Source organism: Rhamphochromis sp. 'chilingali' (genome assembly GCF_963969265.1).
Source record: "Rhamphochromis sp. 'chilingali' genome assembly, chromosome: 10".
NCBI classification, from domain to species: Eukaryota; Metazoa; Chordata; class Actinopteri; order Cichliformes; family Cichlidae; genus Rhamphochromis; species Rhamphochromis sp. 'chilingali'.
The window spans coordinates 19915666-19936050 of record NC_137937.1 but is presented as its reverse complement, the minus strand read 5'-3'; the positions used below and the strand labels follow the sequence as shown (position 1 = coordinate 19936050).

At 41.2% G+C, this 20385-nt stretch overlaps 2 protein-coding genes across 3 annotated transcripts; both read right to left on the bottom strand.

Annotated features, from left to right (window-relative positions):
• Positions 1-4681: 4681 nt before the first annotated feature.
• Positions 4682-16671, bottom strand: plekha2 (pleckstrin homology domain containing A2). 2 transcript variants are annotated; one of them, XM_080893117.1, is made up of 12 exons: positions 16421-16671; positions 13817-13977; positions 13631-13687; positions 13174-13222; positions 12947-13044; positions 11703-11834; positions 11429-11518; positions 11275-11343; positions 11035-11105; positions 8852-8915; positions 7273-7350; positions 4682-7155 (listed from the first exon to the last, which is right to left on the bottom strand). In XM_080893117.1, the coding sequence occupies exons 2-12, from the start codon at positions 13955-13957 to the stop codon at positions 6712-6714; spliced, it is 1293 nt and encodes a 430-aa protein (XP_080749243.1). In that variant the 5' UTR covers positions 13958-13977; positions 16421-16671; the 3' UTR covers positions 4682-6711. The 2 variants fall into 2 exon arrangements, with proteins under 2 accessions (XP_080749243.1, XP_080749244.1); XM_080893118.1 differs by having other exon boundaries at positions 4682-7083.
• Positions 16672-18760: 2089 nt separating this feature from the next.
• LOC308404970 (uncharacterized protein) lies at positions 18761-20331 on the bottom strand. The gene is made up of 3 exons (XM_080895301.1): positions 20203-20331; positions 19756-19869; positions 18761-19230 (listed from the first exon to the last, which is right to left on the bottom strand). Exons 1-3 carry the CDS (start codon positions 20249-20251, stop codon positions 19013-19015), a joined length of 381 nt encoding a protein of 126 aa, XP_080751427.1. The 5' UTR covers positions 20252-20331; the 3' UTR covers positions 18761-19012.
• Positions 20332-20385: the final 54 nt, after the last annotated feature.

The following is a 20385-nucleotide window of genomic DNA, read 5'->3' as shown; positions in this document are numbered from 1 at the left end:
CACCGGGAGGTCAGCATTACACATTTCCACCATTCATCTTAACTGCAGTCTCTCCATTCATCTTTTTTGTATTAATTTAAGCATCAACCAGATTTTCAGATTAATAATTTAAGCAAAATATCCGAGATATTCACGACATAACCATCTTAGATATGATAGGTGGACAAGGTCTAAAATAGCTTACCAGAAAATACTAGAGCTTACATGTACTGACATACTGGCTTAGGACATAACACAGCAGTTATTCGATACGCTAAGATTACTACATCAAATTAATGTATAAATGTTATCTCCTGCAGGCAATTCTTGCGCATAAATAGCGCTCTTTTACGCACGAGAAAGTCTCAGGTTTAATCGACCTGCACGTGACTATGTTTTGGTTCAAATACGCAGTCATAATTGCAGCTCTTACCGTTTTAAATTATCCAAATCCCAGGTGTAGACCTCTGCAGTTTGGTCCACAGCCTCTCCTGCATAACGCGACAAGCGGGTACTGCAGCGAGCGCGCTGCCACTGGGAGGGACAGGGTCCGTACCCTCTGTGTGTAATTGTGTGTGTGCTAGTGTGCGTTCATGTGTGTAAATGCAGATCCATCAAGTTTCCGAGCTGCTCGGACACCACGCCAATAAGCCTAACAGTATATACGCTCAGACGCAAGCTACATCTGTGCGTTTTAAGCTGGCGCTGACGATTAGGTTACACGCAGCGTGGATTTTGATCTGATAAGTTATTCACTGTTTTCCCACTGATTGCCACGCTGATGTGAAGTTTAGAATGAAAAGCTTCCATAGGCCACATGTTATATATTTTTAGTACCAGCATAGTTTCTAAAGTCGTCTCTAAACAATCATTTTTGGGAGGTGGAAAATGAAAATTCAAGAGAAACTGCAGTAGATTATTTTGTTGATGTAGCCGAGCCTATACAGTCTGGGCAGATTAGCGTTTCCCTGCCAGAAAGATTGGCCTGAATAATGTTCGTCACATTTATTATGTTTGTTTACAGAAGGTTTTTTTATAGTCCACTGCTCAAAGATTTTGCTTTTCAGTGATAAGTCAAAACGTCAACTTAAATATTGTTACACAACAAAGACTCTTTTGCATTTCTTTAAAACTGTATTTGTGTGATGACACCGCTGAAACAACAGTTCTGCAGAAAGAAATAGGCTGGACAATTCCCACAATAAACTTTTTCGCAATTAACTTTGGTTTAATTACTCACCTCATTTGCTTTTTAATCTATCTGAAACAGCAAACCCACATACAAACATACAAGATTTAAATATATATATATATATTTCAGAGGGCTTCCTACATAAAAGAAACATGTTATTAATGTATTTTGGTTTTCAGGCTATTGGAAGGTTGTTGCAATCCGTTTATTTATTTAGAAAATTACAAGTATTTTCTCTATTCCTCGAAACACAAGTTTTTTTTAAGTTTAAATATAGTTTCCCAGAAATATTTGCTAAAAGTCAATTAATTATTAATATGGGCCTGCAAGCTAAATCGAAACCTGCCGAATTGCCGCTTAAAATACACGCAGTTTGGCGCTTCTTTATAAGCGTTAAAACATGAAAATTTTATTTTAACCATTTTTCTATAGACGGCCTATAAATATTTGTGATAATAAAATACAAACCTTGGAGAAATATTTCGGATTAATAACCAAATAGTGACAAAACTACTAATTCTTTAAAAGAATCTTACTTAACAAAGAGCGTTAATTTATCATTTAAATTATGAGTTTGAAACTTGTCTTTAAGAACAAATGGTTTTTTTGTCTAACTATCCGATTGCTCTCAAAATGTAGGCACATTTCTTTGAAAATGAAACATTTACTATTGGAAACCACATTTTTACAGGGCACACACCTCAGTATTCAGTCAAGTTCATGTTTGACTGAATACTTTTGTGTACTTGCTATTTAAAACAGTCCCACGTCTAATATTTTAATCTTTAGTTTTAAGTGCTTAATCTCATTATTAAATCGGCTTCTTGGGGTATAACTCTTCATTTGGTATGATCCTGTAGCTGCTTGGTCCAGAAGAAGAAAAGCTAGAGGCAACAGTTTGAATAAATGAGGTGGTGGTGGTTGCTGGAAGGCTCATTATTGTCCCATCCTGGCTTCAGCTGACTGGATCCTCTGTTCTCTGTCTGGAGGAAGTGGTGAAGGGGTCCCAGACCTCCTGCACTCAGCAGGTCTGTCTCACACACCTCCAGCTCGGCTAGAACGAGTGTGTGTATGTGTGTGTGGCATTGGGGGGCAAGGTCAACCCATTTCTCTGCAAACAATCACATCACACAGGGCAGAATACATTCCAAACCCCCCCTGCCTCCAGTTTGTAAGGTGGTCTGATGTGGGAACAGCGGAGGGTGGAGGTTTGGCAGTGGTCCAGAGGGGGCCTCTGAGTCCAGATGAAGGAAAACCTGTTCCACATTAATATGACTTCATATTACACATGTTGGAAAGCCTCTGCTTTCTGCTGGGCACTAATTTAATGCTTTGCTCATCTGTAATATCAGAGAATTAACGGACTAATAACAGAGCAATATGACATCACACTAAACCAAAATGGTTTACCTAAACCATTATCTAAAGGACTCCACACACACACACACACACACACACACACACACACACACACACACACATTAACTAGTTTAATCTGAATTATTAGCTATTATTAATCTGAACTACAGGAACCCGAGAAAGTCTTGCAATTAGAAGTAGTGTCACAGACACACTCTTCCAGAGCTTTACAACACTGTTACCCATGAATGAATGAACACTCTCAGTTTATTGACCTGTGGGCAAAACTCTATGCGGGTAACTCACCATCAAAGGTCTTGATGCTCAGCTTCTCTGAGATTTTAAGGGTATGAAATAGAGCTTGACACATAAACTTCAAGTCCCACTTGGATATTCATGCCACAGTGTCTACATTTTTGCACTGGATTGTATTCAGGGCCTATAAGCTTTACAAAACACAAAGTAACCCTTAAACCTCTGGAGAATCAAATTTATATGCAAAAGATTTTTTCGCTAGAACAAAACTTGACCGAGTCTGTCTAGTTTTAATGTGTTTATTTTTATATAATACAGCCAGTCTGTGATTACTGATAATACACTTCTTTTCTAAACAAGTCTTTGTTATTATTTGCCCTCCTTGGTTTTATTATTGTGCTTATATCTTGGAGGGGATTAGTGTGAAAATCAATGAGAAAATGCTGCAACTGTTCAGATTTAAAATACTATTTCAGTGCTTTAATGCTGAAAGGCTTTACAGCTTCTTGTCAGACTTTTTAGGGAGTTTACAGCAAGTCAATGTAATCTCACTGAACTACAAGCATGCTGCTCATTGAGTGTTTTGACAGCCTCATAGTATGTTGAATGAAGTGCGGTGTATCACAGCTCCCTCTAGTGGTAATCTTCTGCAAACGGGGAACTAATAACTGGTAGCATAAGAGATGATTATCATAAGATGTCATAAGAAACAAATAAATCCTCAAATCGGTGTACAAGCAACAACAAGCTTTAATCTTAAAATCATTTCTGCTGAGAGAAATAATTTTATTTTGTAACATTTAAAATAACCAGAGTGTAACCAATGTGAGCAGGAGGCAGAGAGAAAGAGAGAGTGCAGTGTGCTGCAGAGTCATTCATGTGGGAACATTAACATTTAGGGGAGCAGTGTGTTTGCCTGCCCTCATAGCTGCCCGTCACTCACAGGCATCAGACCGAAGTGCTTTGTGACCTTTAAGTTATGTTTGTGCAGACAGGAAAAAGAAGTTCAACCTCGAAGGCTTCTACCGTGACGCTGTATTTCCAGACGTTTATCTCTTTGTTTCTCAAACTATGAACAAACTCAGAGAGGCAAGAAACTCCTCAGATTACTTCTGAGCTTTCTATGTTGCTTTCAAGATTCAGATCCATGCCAAGCCCCACAGTTAAGGAAGTTTTTAAACCTGGAGGTCATGCACAGGTACACGTTCCCCAGAATGTCACCCCCTATCCACTTCATTTCTTTTTTTTCTTTCCTAAACCTCGTAAAAAATTAGTCACTGGCTTCATCTCCACTTTTCCTGTGTTTCTGCTTGGATTTCTCTCATTACCTCCAGGAGCTTTGTCTTTAACAGACTGAAAACTCATTTCAACACAGCTGACATTTCACGAGCACTGAGGGCCTTTTTACCTATACTGACACAATTTAAGCTGTTCAGTTGGAGACATTTCACCCTCACCAGTCGCACAGCTGCCCTAGGAGGCACAGAGGGAAGTGGACAGAGGTCAGGACAGAGTTTTAGGGCAATTTATCTAATGGACTTTGCACTGGATGTGTGAAACACTTCACTTAACTCAGCCTCTGGCCACTCAATTGGCGTGTGCATGCACGCTCGTGTTTGTGTCTATATGTCATGCATGTGTTTTAAGGTGACAGTGTTAAAGGGCAAGTGTGCTGGCACTGACCCTTTGAATGTTTGGAAGTTGGGGATTTTCGCCCTTTACAGAGAAAACACATAAAAAGTTTTTAAGACTCACCAGCATCACTTCGATCAAAAGATAACCTTAATGTTACAATGTGTTTAGGTTTAAACTCTGTATGGGCATACAAGGCATTACATGACAGGAGGTGGGAAAGTCGTAAACCTTAAAAATCAAAAACAGCCTAAACTAGACAAATAAAAAGCCTTGTTTTATTCACAAGAAAGAAAATTAAGCTTAATTGCAGGCAGATGAGTGCATATAGCGTCAGAAAACGGAAACAGGAATAAACCTGGTACCACATCAATGAAATCTCAAGGTGAACCTAACAAGGGTGTAAAAAAACAAAAGGCATAATCTAAGAGGAAACTGTAGTACATGGTGTGAAAGCTGTGACAAAACAAGAAAAAAAAAGTAAAAATAAGAAACACAAAGTGCAGATAACATTACCCAAGGCAGTCGCAAATCTTCCCACATAATTCTGCAAAAAGAAAACTGCTTTACCAACAACTGAGCTAAATTAGTACCATGAAAACACTGCAGCATTAGTATGGTACTGTGTTCAAACCAAACGGAAGAGTCACAGCTTACTGAAAATTGATCTTTAAGCCAAGTATTAATATTAATAGTGGTGGATACAAAAGCCCTGAGAGGCAAGCAAGAACAAAAAATTGCGGAGATCCATTTGCAAACACTAACTTGTTCTCCATCCCGGGTTTATGAAAAACAAGGGCTGGTTTGGCAAGGTTAATTTTCTAAATTAAATTTTCCCCCTAAAATGCTCTGGCACATTTAAAAAAAAAAAAAAAAAAAAAAAAAAAAAAAGAGGCAAAGGCTGCCAGTGTCAGAACCATTTTTTCCAACTCACTTTCTTCTCATGTTGGAAAACAGCTGGAAGAAAAACCTTTTGTCAGAAAAACATGCTTTTCTATGGGGGTTTTTCACTGAAAACAAGGGGAAAAATAATAATAATTTCCTGCCCTTTGCCATTTCTGTAATACTTATATTGGCCACGAGAGGGTGACAGGTCCCACTGTGCCATGTTCTAAGGTAAAAGCATTTATGTTAATTTCTTCATCCACTCTTAAAAACAAAGCACATATATTATGTCTTAAGAACTTATCTAAAGGTCCCATCTTGCTTTTCTTTTGACGTACGTAGGTGGGTTGGGTTTTCCCAGCATGCTGCGAAAAAACATGCCAGCGGACACAAGCTGAAGTATCTGTTGATACAGATGTTATCGTGCACACAGTCATTAGTGTTACTCTTCTTCGCATCAACTGTACAATCTTCCTAGTACCTTAGAGTTGCTGTTGTGGAAGGCGTGTCAAGCCATGGGTGAACTTGTGTGCTCCCTTTAAGACACAATAATCCAACTAAAGGGAAACATGTCCGGCTTTGTCTGTTTTAAAAATGGAGTGTTGGCTTAATGTGGCTAAAATGACTATTGCAAGAGCAAAGCCTTTCAGAAAGAGAGCAAATAGATGACATTTAGCAAAAAGTGAATGAAATGTAAAAAAATGTTAGCCATTCTTAATTCATACAAACAAGAGAAGAAACAACATAGAGCAGGTTTAGAAATGGATCACCAGATTTTTTCCCCCCTTTACTTGCCTCTGAGGGTTTTCATGGCAAAACACATGAAAGACAACAGGTATAAAATGCTTGTTAATTATTATGTGAAGTTTTTCCCACACATGATGCCCCTCAAGAGCAAAGGAAAACACTGTTGGCCCGGGGAAAAAAAATACAAAACAAAAAAAAACAAAAAACAGAAACACAACCGTCTGATACATTTAAACACAAAAACAAGCTTGGACATAAAAATATATTGTGAATGTGAACACTTGTAACTGGGGTGATAATGGGGTCCTGCTGATAGGAGCAAAGAAACAGAGTGAAAAGCGTGTGCCATCATTTTACTGTCGGCAATAATCAACAAAATCATTCAAGTTTTCAGAGGAAGTTACACTTACAAAAAAAGGAAAAAGAAAACACTCCGTTTTATCTGTTCACAGTCCTGTGTACAACAAACACTATGCCTCTTAGCCTTCCTGCAGCCGGGTGCATCCTTCATCTGTATAAGTGCTACTTCACCAGTAGGGGGCACCAAGCTCATGGCCTGGCATTGAGGCAGATGGTCACAGTGGCCCTTCAATAGGAGTCACATTCATTTAAAAACAGGTGTCAGCACAGCCCACGCAGGAGTCTCCTCAAACATCTCTGGATTACACATCTGTGGTGCGGATGCTGTCGTCATCCAGGCTGAAGGGAAAGCTGCAGCCGGTTTGAGGCTGAGGCTGCGAGCGGTGCCTTCGACGCCCACTCGCCGCATCTGCGGATGCTGTGAGCATCCCCAGTCCACTGGCCGAAGGTGCCGGATGTGTGACGGGGCAAGGATTTTGGGTAGAGAGGGAGTTTGAGGAGGAGGAAGCAGATGAGGAGGTGGACGAAGAGGAGAGCGGCACAGAGCTGAAGGCGCTGTCCTCATCCTCGTTATCCATGATAGACGGTTCACACGATGGAACGGGTGTCCAGGGCTGCCATCCTGGCGCCACAGAGCAGGACTTCACCAGCTGAGGTCTCCTATCTGCTTCACTCTGCGAACCACGAGATGTAGAGGAAGGATTGTAACTCCGATAGCACGAAGAAGCACGTTTAAAAGAAAAACCCTGCAATTAAAGAGACAAAAGCATCCCCGCTGTCAATCGTAAGCAAGGATTTACACTTTTCTCCCAATAACTTACAGCTAGAAGTAAAGAATTATCCATTTCTGAAGATAGAGTTACCTTAGAGGGACCCCTGAAATCCTGGATCTTCATCTGAATGTCCCTGATCCAACCATGCATTTCCTCTGGCGAGTCTGTCTGTAGAGAGAAAGGGCCCATGTTATGTTTCATGGTAGCTTTTGTGCCTGTTACCTGCCCTTTAATAAGGCCAAAACGCAACAACAGCAGTCGTCACACGGCGCTGTATACTGTAAGGTAAAGACCCAAAAATCAAACAATGCCCTATGAGCAACCACCTGGCAATGGCGGGAAGGAAAAACTCATTTTTAACAGGAAGAAGCCTCCAACAGAACCAGGCTCAAATTACCCATCTGCCAAAGGCAGAGCACCAGAACTCGCTTCGGCAGGTAGTGAGGCATCAGCAAAGATGTTGCTGGTGTTCGACAGCAACACAAATATTAATCATAAAAATAGAATGGGAGACGGAGCTTTCAGCTTCCCTCGTCTTTGGAGCAAGCTCCACAGACAAATCCAAACTGGCAACCCTGGACACTCTTTTCCCTTTTTGATAAAGCTTAAACTTAGGATTGGCTCACATGACCCCGTACCCTTCCTGAGTTACACTACAATACGTCTAGGCTGCTGGTGTGGACTGAGCATTTCTTCTTCACTCTCTATGTGTTTATACACCACTTTGCACTTAATCATTAGTTATTAATAATCTCTGGCCGTCTTTCCTCCTGTCCCCCTTTCCCAACCATAACTAGTCTTGGCAGATCGCCACCCCTTAGCCTGATTTTGCCAGAGGTGTCTTCCTATTAAAAGCGAGTTTTCCCTTCCCACTGTCGTCATCTGCGTGCTTATAGGGGGTCGTCTGATTGTTTGGGTTTTCTATTATTGTAGTGTCTTCATCTTATAATATAAAGCGCCTTAAGGGAACTATTATTGTGGTTTGGCACTACATGGGAATTGCCTGATGTTATCAGAAAAAAAAGCTAGAACAGTACTCGAAAATTATCCTCGGTGGTAACTGTACTTATTGTCATGTGTTTATGTTTGGAAAGAATGCACGACAGGAGATCACTATCCGCTCTCAAGCTATTAAAGGTGTGTAAGGACTCCAATATTCATCTTTATTTTAGCTTAGATCACTTTTTATTACAGTGTCCACACACGGAATGAGAAGTTGTGGTTATCCTGTTTTTATTTACTTCATTTTATTATTTGTTTTTCACACTTCCTTTTTTTCCCCTTGCACAAACAAACAAAAGCGCTCTTGCCTGCAGTCTGTCTCTATCCCCGCACTTCCTATCTGATCCAGCCCCCAACGCCTCCGTCAGCTGTTCTCCCGGGGGAGAGGAGGGGGAACGGATATTATTGTTGTTATGATAACAGATGGCTGTGCCCCTTTCACAAAAACAAACTTCGCATGTTCCTTAAAAAAGCGACTGCGCCACACTTCAGCAGCAGAGCATTTAGAGAAAACATGTCGACAGATCAGGACGGTGTCACCAGGGAATACAGAGCTTCTCTGTTCTTATTCAAATGTCTAAAAATACAACAGGGACATTCCCTTCATTTCATGAATGCAGGCCTTTTTTTAATGAGTGCTGTATACAAAAGGAGAACAAGGTTTTACCTGAATGTAGAACGTTCGGTTACTGGTGATGATCTCAAAGAGGTTGTCTCTAAGCAGGAGCTCCCTGATGGATGCAAAAAGTTAAAACTTAAAGCAGCTAAAGAAAGGGACAAAAGCTAGAGTGTGTTCTACAGTGTCATTTACAATACTTATACATTCAAGTTCAGCAAGTATATACAAATGAATCTAATAGGTTCGCAACTGAAGCTCAACTTCAAGCCTAAAGTGACTAATTATTAAGGGAGAAAGAGAGGTTTCAACAGAGGGGGGAAAACACTGTAACAGCGCATACAATAAGACGGTAGACATGAAAATAAAGTTTGTTTGTAATGTCCACTTATAAAAACGGCAAAAACTCATACTAAAGATCTGAACAAAAATATTTTCCATGTATTTTTTAAGACCATCCACAACTTCTCCAGCTGTCAAGTTGTATTCAGTGGCCAACTTCAATACTGGATCATGAGCTAAAACTATATAAACTATAAACTATATAAAACTTTATCTTGCACTGATATTTAAAAGGGGACCTATGATGATCATTTGCAGTTCCAGTTTTTCTTGGACTCTTGATTACAGTAGCTGTGAATTTACAATACTAAATAATTCTTAATTTTCTGCAATAGTTCATAATATGGCCAGTGACTAAGGACGTAATCCCCCTGTAATTAAATGGAATTTCTATGTATTTTATTTTAAAGTGTAATCTAATTATATTTACCTACCTACAAATACTTAAAGACATGTATACCGAAAGTGCGCCTTATGTATGAATTCTGGTTGTGCTTACTGACCTCGAACCGATTTTATGTGGTTCACGGCACTCAAACATCTGTCAAAAAAATGTCTTAGTACGACTTTGGTAAGCAACGAAGCCGCACCGCTTGATGGATTGTCGGAGCATTGCGGCTACCGTAGTCAGGAGCCTTAGCAGGAAGTTAGCGCGCTAGTTTCCACCGAAACATGATGTTCTGACTGAGAGATTTCTGAAAAATTAAAACTTACAGCTCTGCTATAACTTCCAACATAAATGAAGACAGAAAACGAAACAGCAGTGAAGTTTGTAGGGTTACTGAAGTTGGACTAGCTGGTATATAATGATGTGCTACGTGATCGCTAGCATAACATAAACAGTGAAGCTGGAAGATGAATGCCAATGCTTGTTTCGCTTAATGCACCTTATGGTCCGAAAAATACGGTACACTAGAATAAAAAGGGGGTAACAAGACAGGTTTCTAGAGGAAACAAAAAAATATTATATTGTAAATAAATCTAAGTAGTGCATAACTTGATGTATTTTACAGGGAAAAAGACAGAAATGATACTGTAAGTAATTTTAGATATTTTGTAATTTCTTGGTCATTTTATGGATAAAAATACAATATTTCCCCATCTTAAACTGTAAGTATGCTGTACTTTTTGGGGCACGGGCCATATTATGGAGTGCGTTTCAGTTATGCAATACTTAAAATTACTGTACCGCATAAAATTACTTACACAGTGCAATTATTTCAGTGTTTCCTGTAAAATCCTGACTTGTTAACACCTTTTGGTAGTCTACCTACCGTTAAGCATTTGTAGGGAAATATAATTAGATTGTAATTTCAAATAAAAAAAGTTCAATTTAATTACAGAGAAATTACAGTTTTAGTCACGCGGCGTATTATAAAGTGTAACCTAATTTCCTAATACTGAGCCATGGTGCAGTTCCTCAGTTTATCATCTGTCTAAAGCTATTTGTTTTTGCTCACTTTGATCCAGCTCTCTTCTGATTAGCTGCTTCTCGCAAACAGAAGGTTTGGGCAGCAGGTGAGAGGAGCTTCTCTGAGAAGGCTCACAGAGTTATGAGTAGAAAAAAAATAATCTGGGTTTAGATCAGACTGAAGCCTACACGTTTGGCTCATAACGATCACATGTTGACCTCATTATTTCAAACTTTCACTACCTTTGTTCACACCATTTATAACTTATATTTAAGGGCCCCTTTTAAAACCTGTGAAACTCATCTAAAAATGATAAGGATAAACTTGTCCATACATGCAATGCAACACTTTAAAACCGGTTAAGAGTGTATCATCTGCTCACATGCAAGTATTCACAATTGTTTACATAGTATAGCGATAACCAGACAGAGGGAAAGCAAAAATGCTGGCAGACTCAGACAACTTTCATGTTTTACTCACCCCGACTTGACAAGGCATTCATGCACCTTCTGAATGTCCCTCAGTGGAATAGATCGGATAAAATCTTTCTCCTAAGACAGATTTTTTGTTTTTGTATTATTGTGGGTTATTTTTTAATGTTTTGGCTGCTATAACACTGTAGTTTTCAAAAATTTGGGACAAAAATATTCCGACAAAGATAATAGTCACTCTTAAGCATGTAGAAACATGGGCAAAAACATGAAAACCCTGTTTTCTCACCGACTCAGTCTTGTAGTAATTGACTGCGTTGTCATCCAGGGTGAAAAACCGCCTCTTCCAGCTCTTCCTCTGAAACACATACCACATTACCATTTCCACACATGCTGTTTTTTACTCAGACTCAGTCTCAGTCTAAACCTGTTATGAGACTCACCACATTTCCCTGTTTAACACAGTAACCACATCTCAGCAAACCCGGCCTGTTGCTCTTCCTCTCTCTCCCTTCCGTCTCTTCATTGTCGTTCTGAAACATTTCATGAAAACCATCTTTATTATCACTTTAGATATCACGGTCACGGAAACCACCACTGTCGATAACTCAGACTAGCTTAGCACACCGCATTTTTGTGTGCTTTTGCCACAGTTTTCATTCTTATAATGCTTAAAAAAAAAAAAAAAAAAAAGTGTGTGTGTCCTATTCATTTTACCTGAATAGGAGTGTGCACCACCACGCCGCCAATAATCTCAGCCTTGTAGGCCTGTTGTCTCTTCCCTCCTTGAGCGTCACTGATCACTGTGGTCACATCAGGCCTCACAGGTGCAGGGCAAGACTTAGGCACCTGTGAAGAGACGGGACACCTCTGAGAGCAAATAAAAGGACTTAATTGTTTAATTTCCACAGCCGCTCTTCCTCACTCTGGGAATACTTTCTTAGTCATACGCTCGCCACAACACCGTGACTGTTTTACTGCAGAGATAACTGAAAACACATCAAATGTGATCTGCTATGAGAGATGCAAGCTTTCTCAAAGTCCACTGATGCACAAAAGCGCAACCAAGTGTATCCAAGCAAATAAAACCCACTAGACACACAAATGTTAGCGTGGGGTGTATATCAAGTAGGGAGCAGGAAAAGAAGAAAAACAACAGATTTGCAGGTGCATGCTGGTCATAAAGTAAAAACAATAGTACGACTGTGTGATGCTGTGCTGCATTTTCTGCTTTTAGAGCCGTTATCTAGCCTACAGTTTCCCAAAACTGGTCATTCAGCTGAATCATTCAGCTAAATGTATCATTTCCTAATAAACTGCAACACATCTAGCTCAAACAGACAAATATTAAGAGATGCATTTTAATAACTTTACTCCCCCCGTGCCACTTTTATTCCTGCAATTACATCATGATTTCCTTTTTTACACTCGCTCAGAAAAAGAAAAAGAAAAGATGAAAGAAAAAAAAAAAAAGGCGGCAGAGCAGCCCTGCCCTCGATGGGGAAGTGAAAAAGAGTGAACAGTGCCGCTTCCTGTGTCAGTGAGCAGGTGAGAGAGGCAGAGAGACACTCTTCTCTGTTACCTTCCATCAGGAGACATCTGAATATCACTGATCAACGAGGCTCCCGGACATTTCATTGAGCTCACACAAATATTATGCAAATACATATGAACAAGTTTCGACACCTTCACCGCAGTGACGTTTGCGTTATCACTCGTCTTCTTGCACATTCACAGTTTCCTCATTCAGCAATGTGTGTATGTGTGTGTGTGTGTCTGTGTGCGAAGGGGTATCTGTGGGCAACGGGCTGGCATTTGCAGCCGCCTGGGTCAAACTGGTTTCAGTCCCACCGCAGCAAAATTGCAGCTTCCTGCACTCAGGTGGAAACAACCCCCACTCCCCCACCCTAACACCACCAATAACTGCTAGATCAAGCATTTTCTCATGTAACGGCACTTACTGTTATCTTGCTGGCCTTGTTGAGAGCAGCCACCCAGTCTCTCATGTCGGTCACATCATTGGCTTGCAGGAAGTACCGTCGCGAAAGTGCATTGATGACTGCCGGAGAAGAAATCAGTTCCGTAAATATCCACATTAAATGCAATGGACAATACTATCACATATGGGAGATTATGTGATTGTGAACCATTTCATCAGTGTCACTCTGTTCCTCCCTAAAAAACTCACCAAAGCAGAACTCTGTCTTGGGCTTTTGCTTCGTTGTAGCTTCACTCACCTGAGGATAGAAGAAGAGAAAAGAAATGTGAATATAAACTGAAAGGAGTGAAAAAAAACAGAGGAATAGAAGATTCACATTTTTGACATAGATCTGACTGAGTGTCCAGGGAGAAGCCGTCAGTGCTGCAGTGCAGAGGAGCCAGATGTCATTATCTGTGGTTACCTCAATGAGCGCTCTGACATCTGGAAAACTTCACAGCGTCTGCCTCAGCTCTGCGCTGCATGTGACCGTTAACTAGAGATAACTCTGACCTCTTTGTGTATCTATGAACTCCTGCACGAATTTGCATGCTATTTGTGTGTATTCTGTGAATTCTTGTGTGCTCGCATTTTAGATATCTAAGTTGGTGCGCTGGACTTTACTGTATGCAACCACACTGCGGAGTCAGTCATGAAAGTGGTTTACCTTAGAGATGTAGGTTAATTTCAGGCTGCCAACAGAGCTGGCTCCACTGGGCAGGTTCTGCATACAAACACAAATACACAGACTCGTCGTTGGCTCAGAGTCCAAGGTTATATGACCACTATTGGTCAATTTCATTTCCTCTTGCTATTTGTGAAAGTGTGGGTCGTGCATGCGCGTGTGGAGCACCTGAGGGTTGTCCATATACCACAGCAGTGCATTTCCCTGCGTGTCAAGGATGAAGTATCGTCTCTGGAAGCGGCAGCTGTTCTCCTTCTCTTCGATGTCCAGGAAGCCGCACACACGGTTCAACCGGTCCACGTACGGCATGCTGTCGATATCACATATCACTGGGGACAGACGGACAGTTAGGAAGAGAAAGATTCGAGTGGGATGGACAAAGAGAGACAACATGTGAAAGGAGCAACAGGAGGCAAAGACAGGCAGATGTGGAGGATAAATCATCTTTCATTTAGTGTTCAAGCGCACACAGGCATGCATGCGCGCACACACGCAGGAAGAAATAGACCGCTCGCACTCAGCAGTTTTTCATGTGACGTGATTGAGGCTGTGCAGCAAACCCTGAAGCCCGAGGCTGAGCTGAGGCCCTCCACCACAGCCAAAAATTACAGACTGCACTCATGATCTGCACACACGCACATTTCCATTGGCCAGAGAAGAGAGAAGAGCAAGGAGAGAGGAGAGGGAGGAAAGGCAGGGAGCGAGGGAGGGAAGAAAGAAGATGAGAGGAGGGGAAGAAAGCTGGTGAGATGTGTTCATTGAAACAATGCCATGCGTGTGAATCACCAAGCTGCTGACTGATTCCTCAACACAGTCGAGGCTCATTTGGCCCAGAGAGCCTCAGCTCTATAGACTTTTAATTACATTTTATCAATTGGCAAACATTTCATAGTATTTATTTTTCTTATGGGGAACCACAAGGCTTATGGCTTCATTTATATTCTTGTCCTCCTTAAGTTGCCAAAGGAACTTTCACTGTTGACGGAGCCTCTTTTGCATCTCTGTCAACTAAATGTGAAGTAATCACAAAGACAAACTCCAAAGTTGGATGCACCCAGTAAAATAAATAATCAAATAAATTAATAGATCCATTTGGAAGATCCTTACTAGATTTGAATCTATGGAAAAACTTGAATGTAATGAGGCCACAAAGGTAATATGATGGCAAACTAGGCCACATCTGTGACTGATCTTTTTATAAAAGACCAAAAATTATAACGTGACAGTCATATAAAATACATAATCAAGACTGAATGGCCGTGCGCCCTGCCAGTACTTTTTTACGGGCTCGTCCTGGCTCAGAAGCCTTCAGGAGATGGAAATTATCAACATTTCCATGAAAATATTCAGACAACCCGCTCAGAGGAACAGAAGACAAACACAGACTATGTCTTCACCGTGCCGATGAATCTCCAGTGAATCTATTTTTGAGTTCGTGGGTAAGAAAATGTTTCATTTTGAAACTGCTTTGAAAAAATTTGTGGGTTGTGCTTCTGATGTGTTAGTCTGCTGCTATTTAAATAGGTCAAAGATACAGAGGCGCTCTACAGAAAGCCTTGGTGTAATGGAAAAATGAAAACGATGCCACAGAGGTCAGCTCTGACAGTAGCACACTCCCCACACATGCACCCATGTGCACAATAAACCATTTTCGGCATCAGAAAGCATCTGGCTTAGCCATTATAAAGACAAGCAGCGGCGAAACTGTGGCATCTTTGGTAAAACTGACAAATGTCATTTCAACTGTCTTTACATTTCTATCAAGTACCTTAGCTTTGAAACGTGGCAGGATAATATAAACAGAGCAATCATCAGTTTGTGTGCAGGAAAACAGAATGTACAGATCACAGCAGCGATATTAATTGACTTATACCACATCCAAGGTAATGAAATGAAAACCACCTACAACACCTTTACATATCTGCTTCATCTGTGTGCAAACAACACAGTTTGACAGAAACTGATAGTAAATCTCTTAGACCAACGTGTGGCATGTCTGAGAGATTTAGTCATGTTCTTCTTAATCGTTGGGGGAAACTTGTTACAGACATATTACAGCAGTGCAGCATCTTTTGTTCTGCCTGGTAAATGCTTTACTTTGTTCTCAGATTTATCAAAGTTCACCCCAGAGCTGCTAAAGACAGGCTCGGTAGTTCTTCCTCTGGTATTTGAGTTAACTTTGAGGTGTGAAAACGGTGAATAGCTCCTTAATAAAATAAAAATACAGTTTGTTGTGTCATCAAACAATCTTCACCCAAGTAGTTTCAACACTCCCTACAATCACTTTTATGTAAAATTTAATAAATAAATAAATAAAATGATCTTAAAGGATTATACAAAAGCAGAAATCCGGATCTTGAAATCCGGAACACAATTGGGGGGTTTTCGTCTAGTATGGAGCGCTATTTTAAGATGTTTGGCATTTTGTGGACCAGTTAATCGAGCAAATCGTTTAACTGACAGTAAGAGCTGCGGCGTGCAGCACGCCCCTGGATACCAAGCTTGACTGCCATGCGCGTGCATGTCCAACGTGATTATGAGCATGCAATGAAAAGTGTCAAAATGTGATCAGGCGCAATTACTCAGCAACACCTGACAGACATTACATTTGTTCAGCTCAGATGACCTGCACTGACTCACCAGATCCAACGACTCAACGGCCAGCCACACCTACTGTACCGCGCGCGCGCGCGCGCGCACGCACACACACACACACACACACACACACACACACACACACACACACAAAGTCCCCTTGTCGACTTAACTTACCCGCTATGGAGAGTCGGCGTGCGCCAAAGCCAGCGCCCCGCAGGGCTACGAAGCAGCGGAGAGAGACGCGAGTTTGGTGAACAGAAGCATGCTAAATAAAGTTTTTAAAACCTAAAATAAGCCGTGGATATTCGCAAGACCGGCGTGCGTGAAACTCCGACACCCTCTTCAATTTGTTTGTGTGATCCGATTTCAGAAGACTTGTCCTTTTTTCCGGGTTGGACGTTTCGTTATTAGAATAAACCAGCCCCGGATGTGATCTATGCGTCCCATGAGCACAAGCAGGGCTCTCCTCCTCCTCCTCCTCCTGTCTGCTGTTGCTTTAATCTGAACAGGTCTTTTTTCTCTGTCACACACATACACACTCTACTTTTATCTTCAGTTTTAAGTTTAAAAAAAAAAAAAAGACAAACACGAGACGCACACACTCAGATGAACCCGGTAGTTCACATAGAACAGCTGAAAGGGAAGGGAGTGTAAACCTGGATAAACAGGAATACAAGACTCACAGTGTCATTACCGCTGGTAGGTGATGCTGACAGGTGCGAGATGTTATGCCAAAAACAGTTGGTGCTTTAAAATATATATATGAAGCAAGCCTAAAGTTAAAGGTTCTCCACCAAAAGCGAGGCTGTTGTTCAAATTTAAAGATATTAACTGCCTCACGGGAACCCTTTAAAATGCTGTTTCAAACGCTTTCACACATTAAAAAGGAGAAAAAAAAAATCAACTTCGTCGTGTAGTTGTAAGTGTATTTGTTGATAGATCTCCTCTGCAGACCTTTAACCCCATAAATTCTCGTGTCACATGACCAGTGTCATCAATAGCAGCCGCACGCCTGCATGAAAGTTCTGCATTATTTAGATAAAGAGAAAACGGTCGGTTATGCCGATTAGTGCGTGCTATTGGAAGAGTTGAGTGTTGTAGCTGCATGTGATCCCGTGCAACAAAAATATGCAAAACATATTCCATGAAAAAGCATTTGTGGTTATCAGACTTATATTTACTAACCTTATATCCCGAAGCACGACCGTTGAAGCACAGCGACAAAGCACTAGTGTAGCCCAGTGCTATCAGAGACAAACATCCAAAGTTAAAGAAGACACATCAAAAGCAAATATATGCAAGTGTGGAGGAATTTAAGGCTGTCAGTCAAAGGTGTTCATGGAAATTCAGGCTTTAAACTTATACAGAAAGGATCCTTTTTAACACATTACCTTATTGGCAGTTTCTATGGGTACTTAAGTTGAAGAGCTCATAGATAAAACTTTAGTAAGTATCTTAAATTTGTCTAACTTGCAAAACAGCAACTTCAGTGTTAAATGTTGTGTAAAATAATGAGTCATCCATCTGACATTGCCACAGGATGTAAAGAAACTCAGCGTATTCTAATAAAATGCTTAAAGCCTGCTTTATTCCACCTTTACACAAAAGTGACCACAATTGAGGTCTGTGATGAAACACTTGATTTAAAAAAAAAAAAAGAGGGCTTAAAAGGTGAACTGACCTGACCTCTCAGTTTCAACATCTCACTCCAAGTTTAGTCAAGATTCTGGTTTTAAAGTTTTCACACATGTAAAGTCTCTCCTGGATCTGAGCACGACACCTTTGTAAGTGCTGAAATAACAAATATCTACATTCACAGGAGGGATTCTGTGTTCACTTTTGTTGCTTTCGGCAAAATTGTGTCCTCCTGTTAAGAGGAAGTGGTTGCACGTCATATGACCTGCCTCAGGACGGAGACCTACCTCACTGATTTCATATCCTGTGGCGACTGCACTGAAATTAACTTACACTGTTGCAAAAGGAAGCTTTGAAGTTTCAGCAGACCCTTCTGCTGCTGCTGAAAATCACAGACTGAATGTTTCCTTTACTGTACAGAAGACGCCCGAGGTGTGCTTTTACATCAGAGACATTAACATAAACACAAATTTAGTGAGGAGCAGTGTGTCAAATGCCACACCAAGGGTACCTGAGCCACAGTTTAACATGCACTGCACCCACACACGAAACAAGGGTGTGATTAGGTCTTTATTCAGACAAGCTTGCATACAGATAAAATAAAGCATCATCACAGACAATTTTAAACCTTTTAAATCAGTTTCAGATTACCGTCCGAAAGAGATTTGTTTTGTGGTTCTATGGTGTGAAGCAAGCTAGCTGTGCACTAAACTAGTGAGGCACCCCAGCACTTAGTTACCAAAACCACACCCGAGTCCCCCCCCCCCGGGTGCATCAGAGCTGTGAGCTGTTCTTAACTTTGTACACATTTATTCACCACAAACACTCCCCAGGTTCAAATCCTCTTAAATTCAACAAGCTGCTACAGAGAACAAGGGTACTGTTTGAGAGGATGATAACTTAGACAAAGGAAGCAGCTTTAAAGCAGCTTGTACCTGCAGAACAGACCACACTCCCTTCCACCACAGCCGTCAAAAACCCTTGTTGAAACACGATATTTGTCACAAACCACATGAAACTCTCTGCAACTCAAATCCCTTTTTTGAACTTAAAAATAAAACAGATAAAGAGGAGGTGATGAATCACTGGAAGGAAAATAAAACAAAAAAAGGGAGGAAGAGATGGAGGAATTTACAGCTGACTCAAGGCCATACGCAGCAGCAGGGCTGCGATCAGCAGGACTGGGCTGGAAGAGATTGCCCCTGTGCTGTTGTGATGACCACCGTGGCTGTGACTCTTGTGGGGCCCGTTACAGTCATCGCCAAAGCAGCAATGCATCTTGGCTCCGGAAGTGCCGCTGTTAGCCTTGTCACAGAAGGCCTTGTATGTGCACGACTTCATAACTGTGTCTGAAAGAGATCGGGTCAGAGGGGGTGACGGGTAAGCTGCGTTGAAGTAACTGAAGACTTTCCAAGCACGCAAATGGACACACACATAAAAGATGTCATGTGACCATTATGTGGAAAAAAAACTTTAGGTCATTTTAGTGCTTAGAATATCATCAGATGCATCTGATCTGTTACGAATTCACTCTGTGAAATAATCTCAGATTTTTGTTACCAACAGAAAAAGGTCTTGCCACAGCCCCTTCAGCTAAATGCATGAGAAAAGAGAAGCAGCTAAGTGAGTTTTATTAGTTTGTGGTTTATGGATTTTAATATTGACTAAAAAAAAACTCTTTTTATGGAAATGGAAACTGTTTAAGCACTATTTTAAGGAGCACTGGTTTCCTGAATCTGTGACACAATCAAGCAGTGGGTTGTCAGTGTTGTGCTGACCTCTAGTGAGGCACTACTGTATCCAGTCACATCATACTGGTTCTGCTTGTTTTTCTGTGTGTGTTTATACATGTATGTGTGTGAGTGTTTACTCACTGGGCCCTGTGATGGTGGAGCAGGCATCAGCGTACTGAGGACAGGTGGTGGAGCCCTGACGGTTGCAGTCTTCCTCATTGGACGCCACGCATGTGTGACATTTGAGAGCATGGCCTTCACAGACAGAACAGGAGAGAGTGCCTGGCTTGAGACTAAGCATGCATATTCAAAAAGTGGCTGCAAGCATGCAGGTATGCAACCACCTTCTTATTAGTCCATTCACCCACACACACACACACACTGAGCAGAGTATCCAGCTTCTGTCGCCTCCTACAATTTGAGACTGGGGAACATCTGCACACACTCAAAGGTATTTAAGTATGTCCAACAGACAGGCTTAATTTGAAATATAGTGACTAATTCTCCCCCAAAAATGGATTCTCTCCACCACAAAGTCTCCAATTAGTATGTAATCAGCAAAGTTGATCCCTTCTCCTAAAAACTTACTGTGGCAGGCCAGAGAGATGAGCAGCAGCACAGCCAGAGCAGTCTTCATGGCAGCAGGGCGATGGGTCACTGTGTCTTTTCAAGAGTCCAGAGAAAGAGTGGATGAGCCAAGATGAGCGTCTGATGGAGGAGACACGGGAGGTTGAGGTGGAGCTGGAGGGGAAGGTGTCTGAGGGCATTAAA

What these genes read in the sequence shown, in the direction of transcription:
- plekha2 (XM_080893117.1), bottom strand. Translation starts at nt 13,957, where the DNA reads ATGCCGTACGTGGACCGGTTGAACCGTGTGTGCGGCTTCCTGGACATC. An exon ending in CAAGACAGAGTTCTGCTTTG is followed by an intron (nt 13,045 to 13,173) that starts GTGAGTTTTTTA and finishes CTTCTCCGGCAG; the next exon opens with TCATCAATGCACTTTCGCGA. An exon ending in GTGTTAAACAGGGAAATGTG is followed by an intron (nt 11,344 to 11,428) that starts GTGAGTCTCATA and finishes TATGTGTTTCAG; the next exon opens with AGGAAGAGCTGGAAGAGGCG.
- LOC308404970 (XM_080895301.1), bottom strand. Translation starts at nt 20,251, where the DNA reads ATGAAGACTGCTCTGGCTGTGCTGCTGCTCATCTCTCTGGCCTGCCAC. An exon ending in CATCTCTCTGGCCTGCCACA is followed by an intron (nt 19,870 to 20,202) that starts GTAAGTTTTTAG and finishes CTGTCTGTGAAG; the next exon opens with GCCATGCTCTCAAATGTCAC. An exon ending in CTCCACCATCACAGGGCCCA is followed by an intron (nt 19,231 to 19,755) that starts GTGAGTAAACAC and finishes GATCTCTTTCAG; the next exon opens with ACACAGTTATGAAGTCGTGC.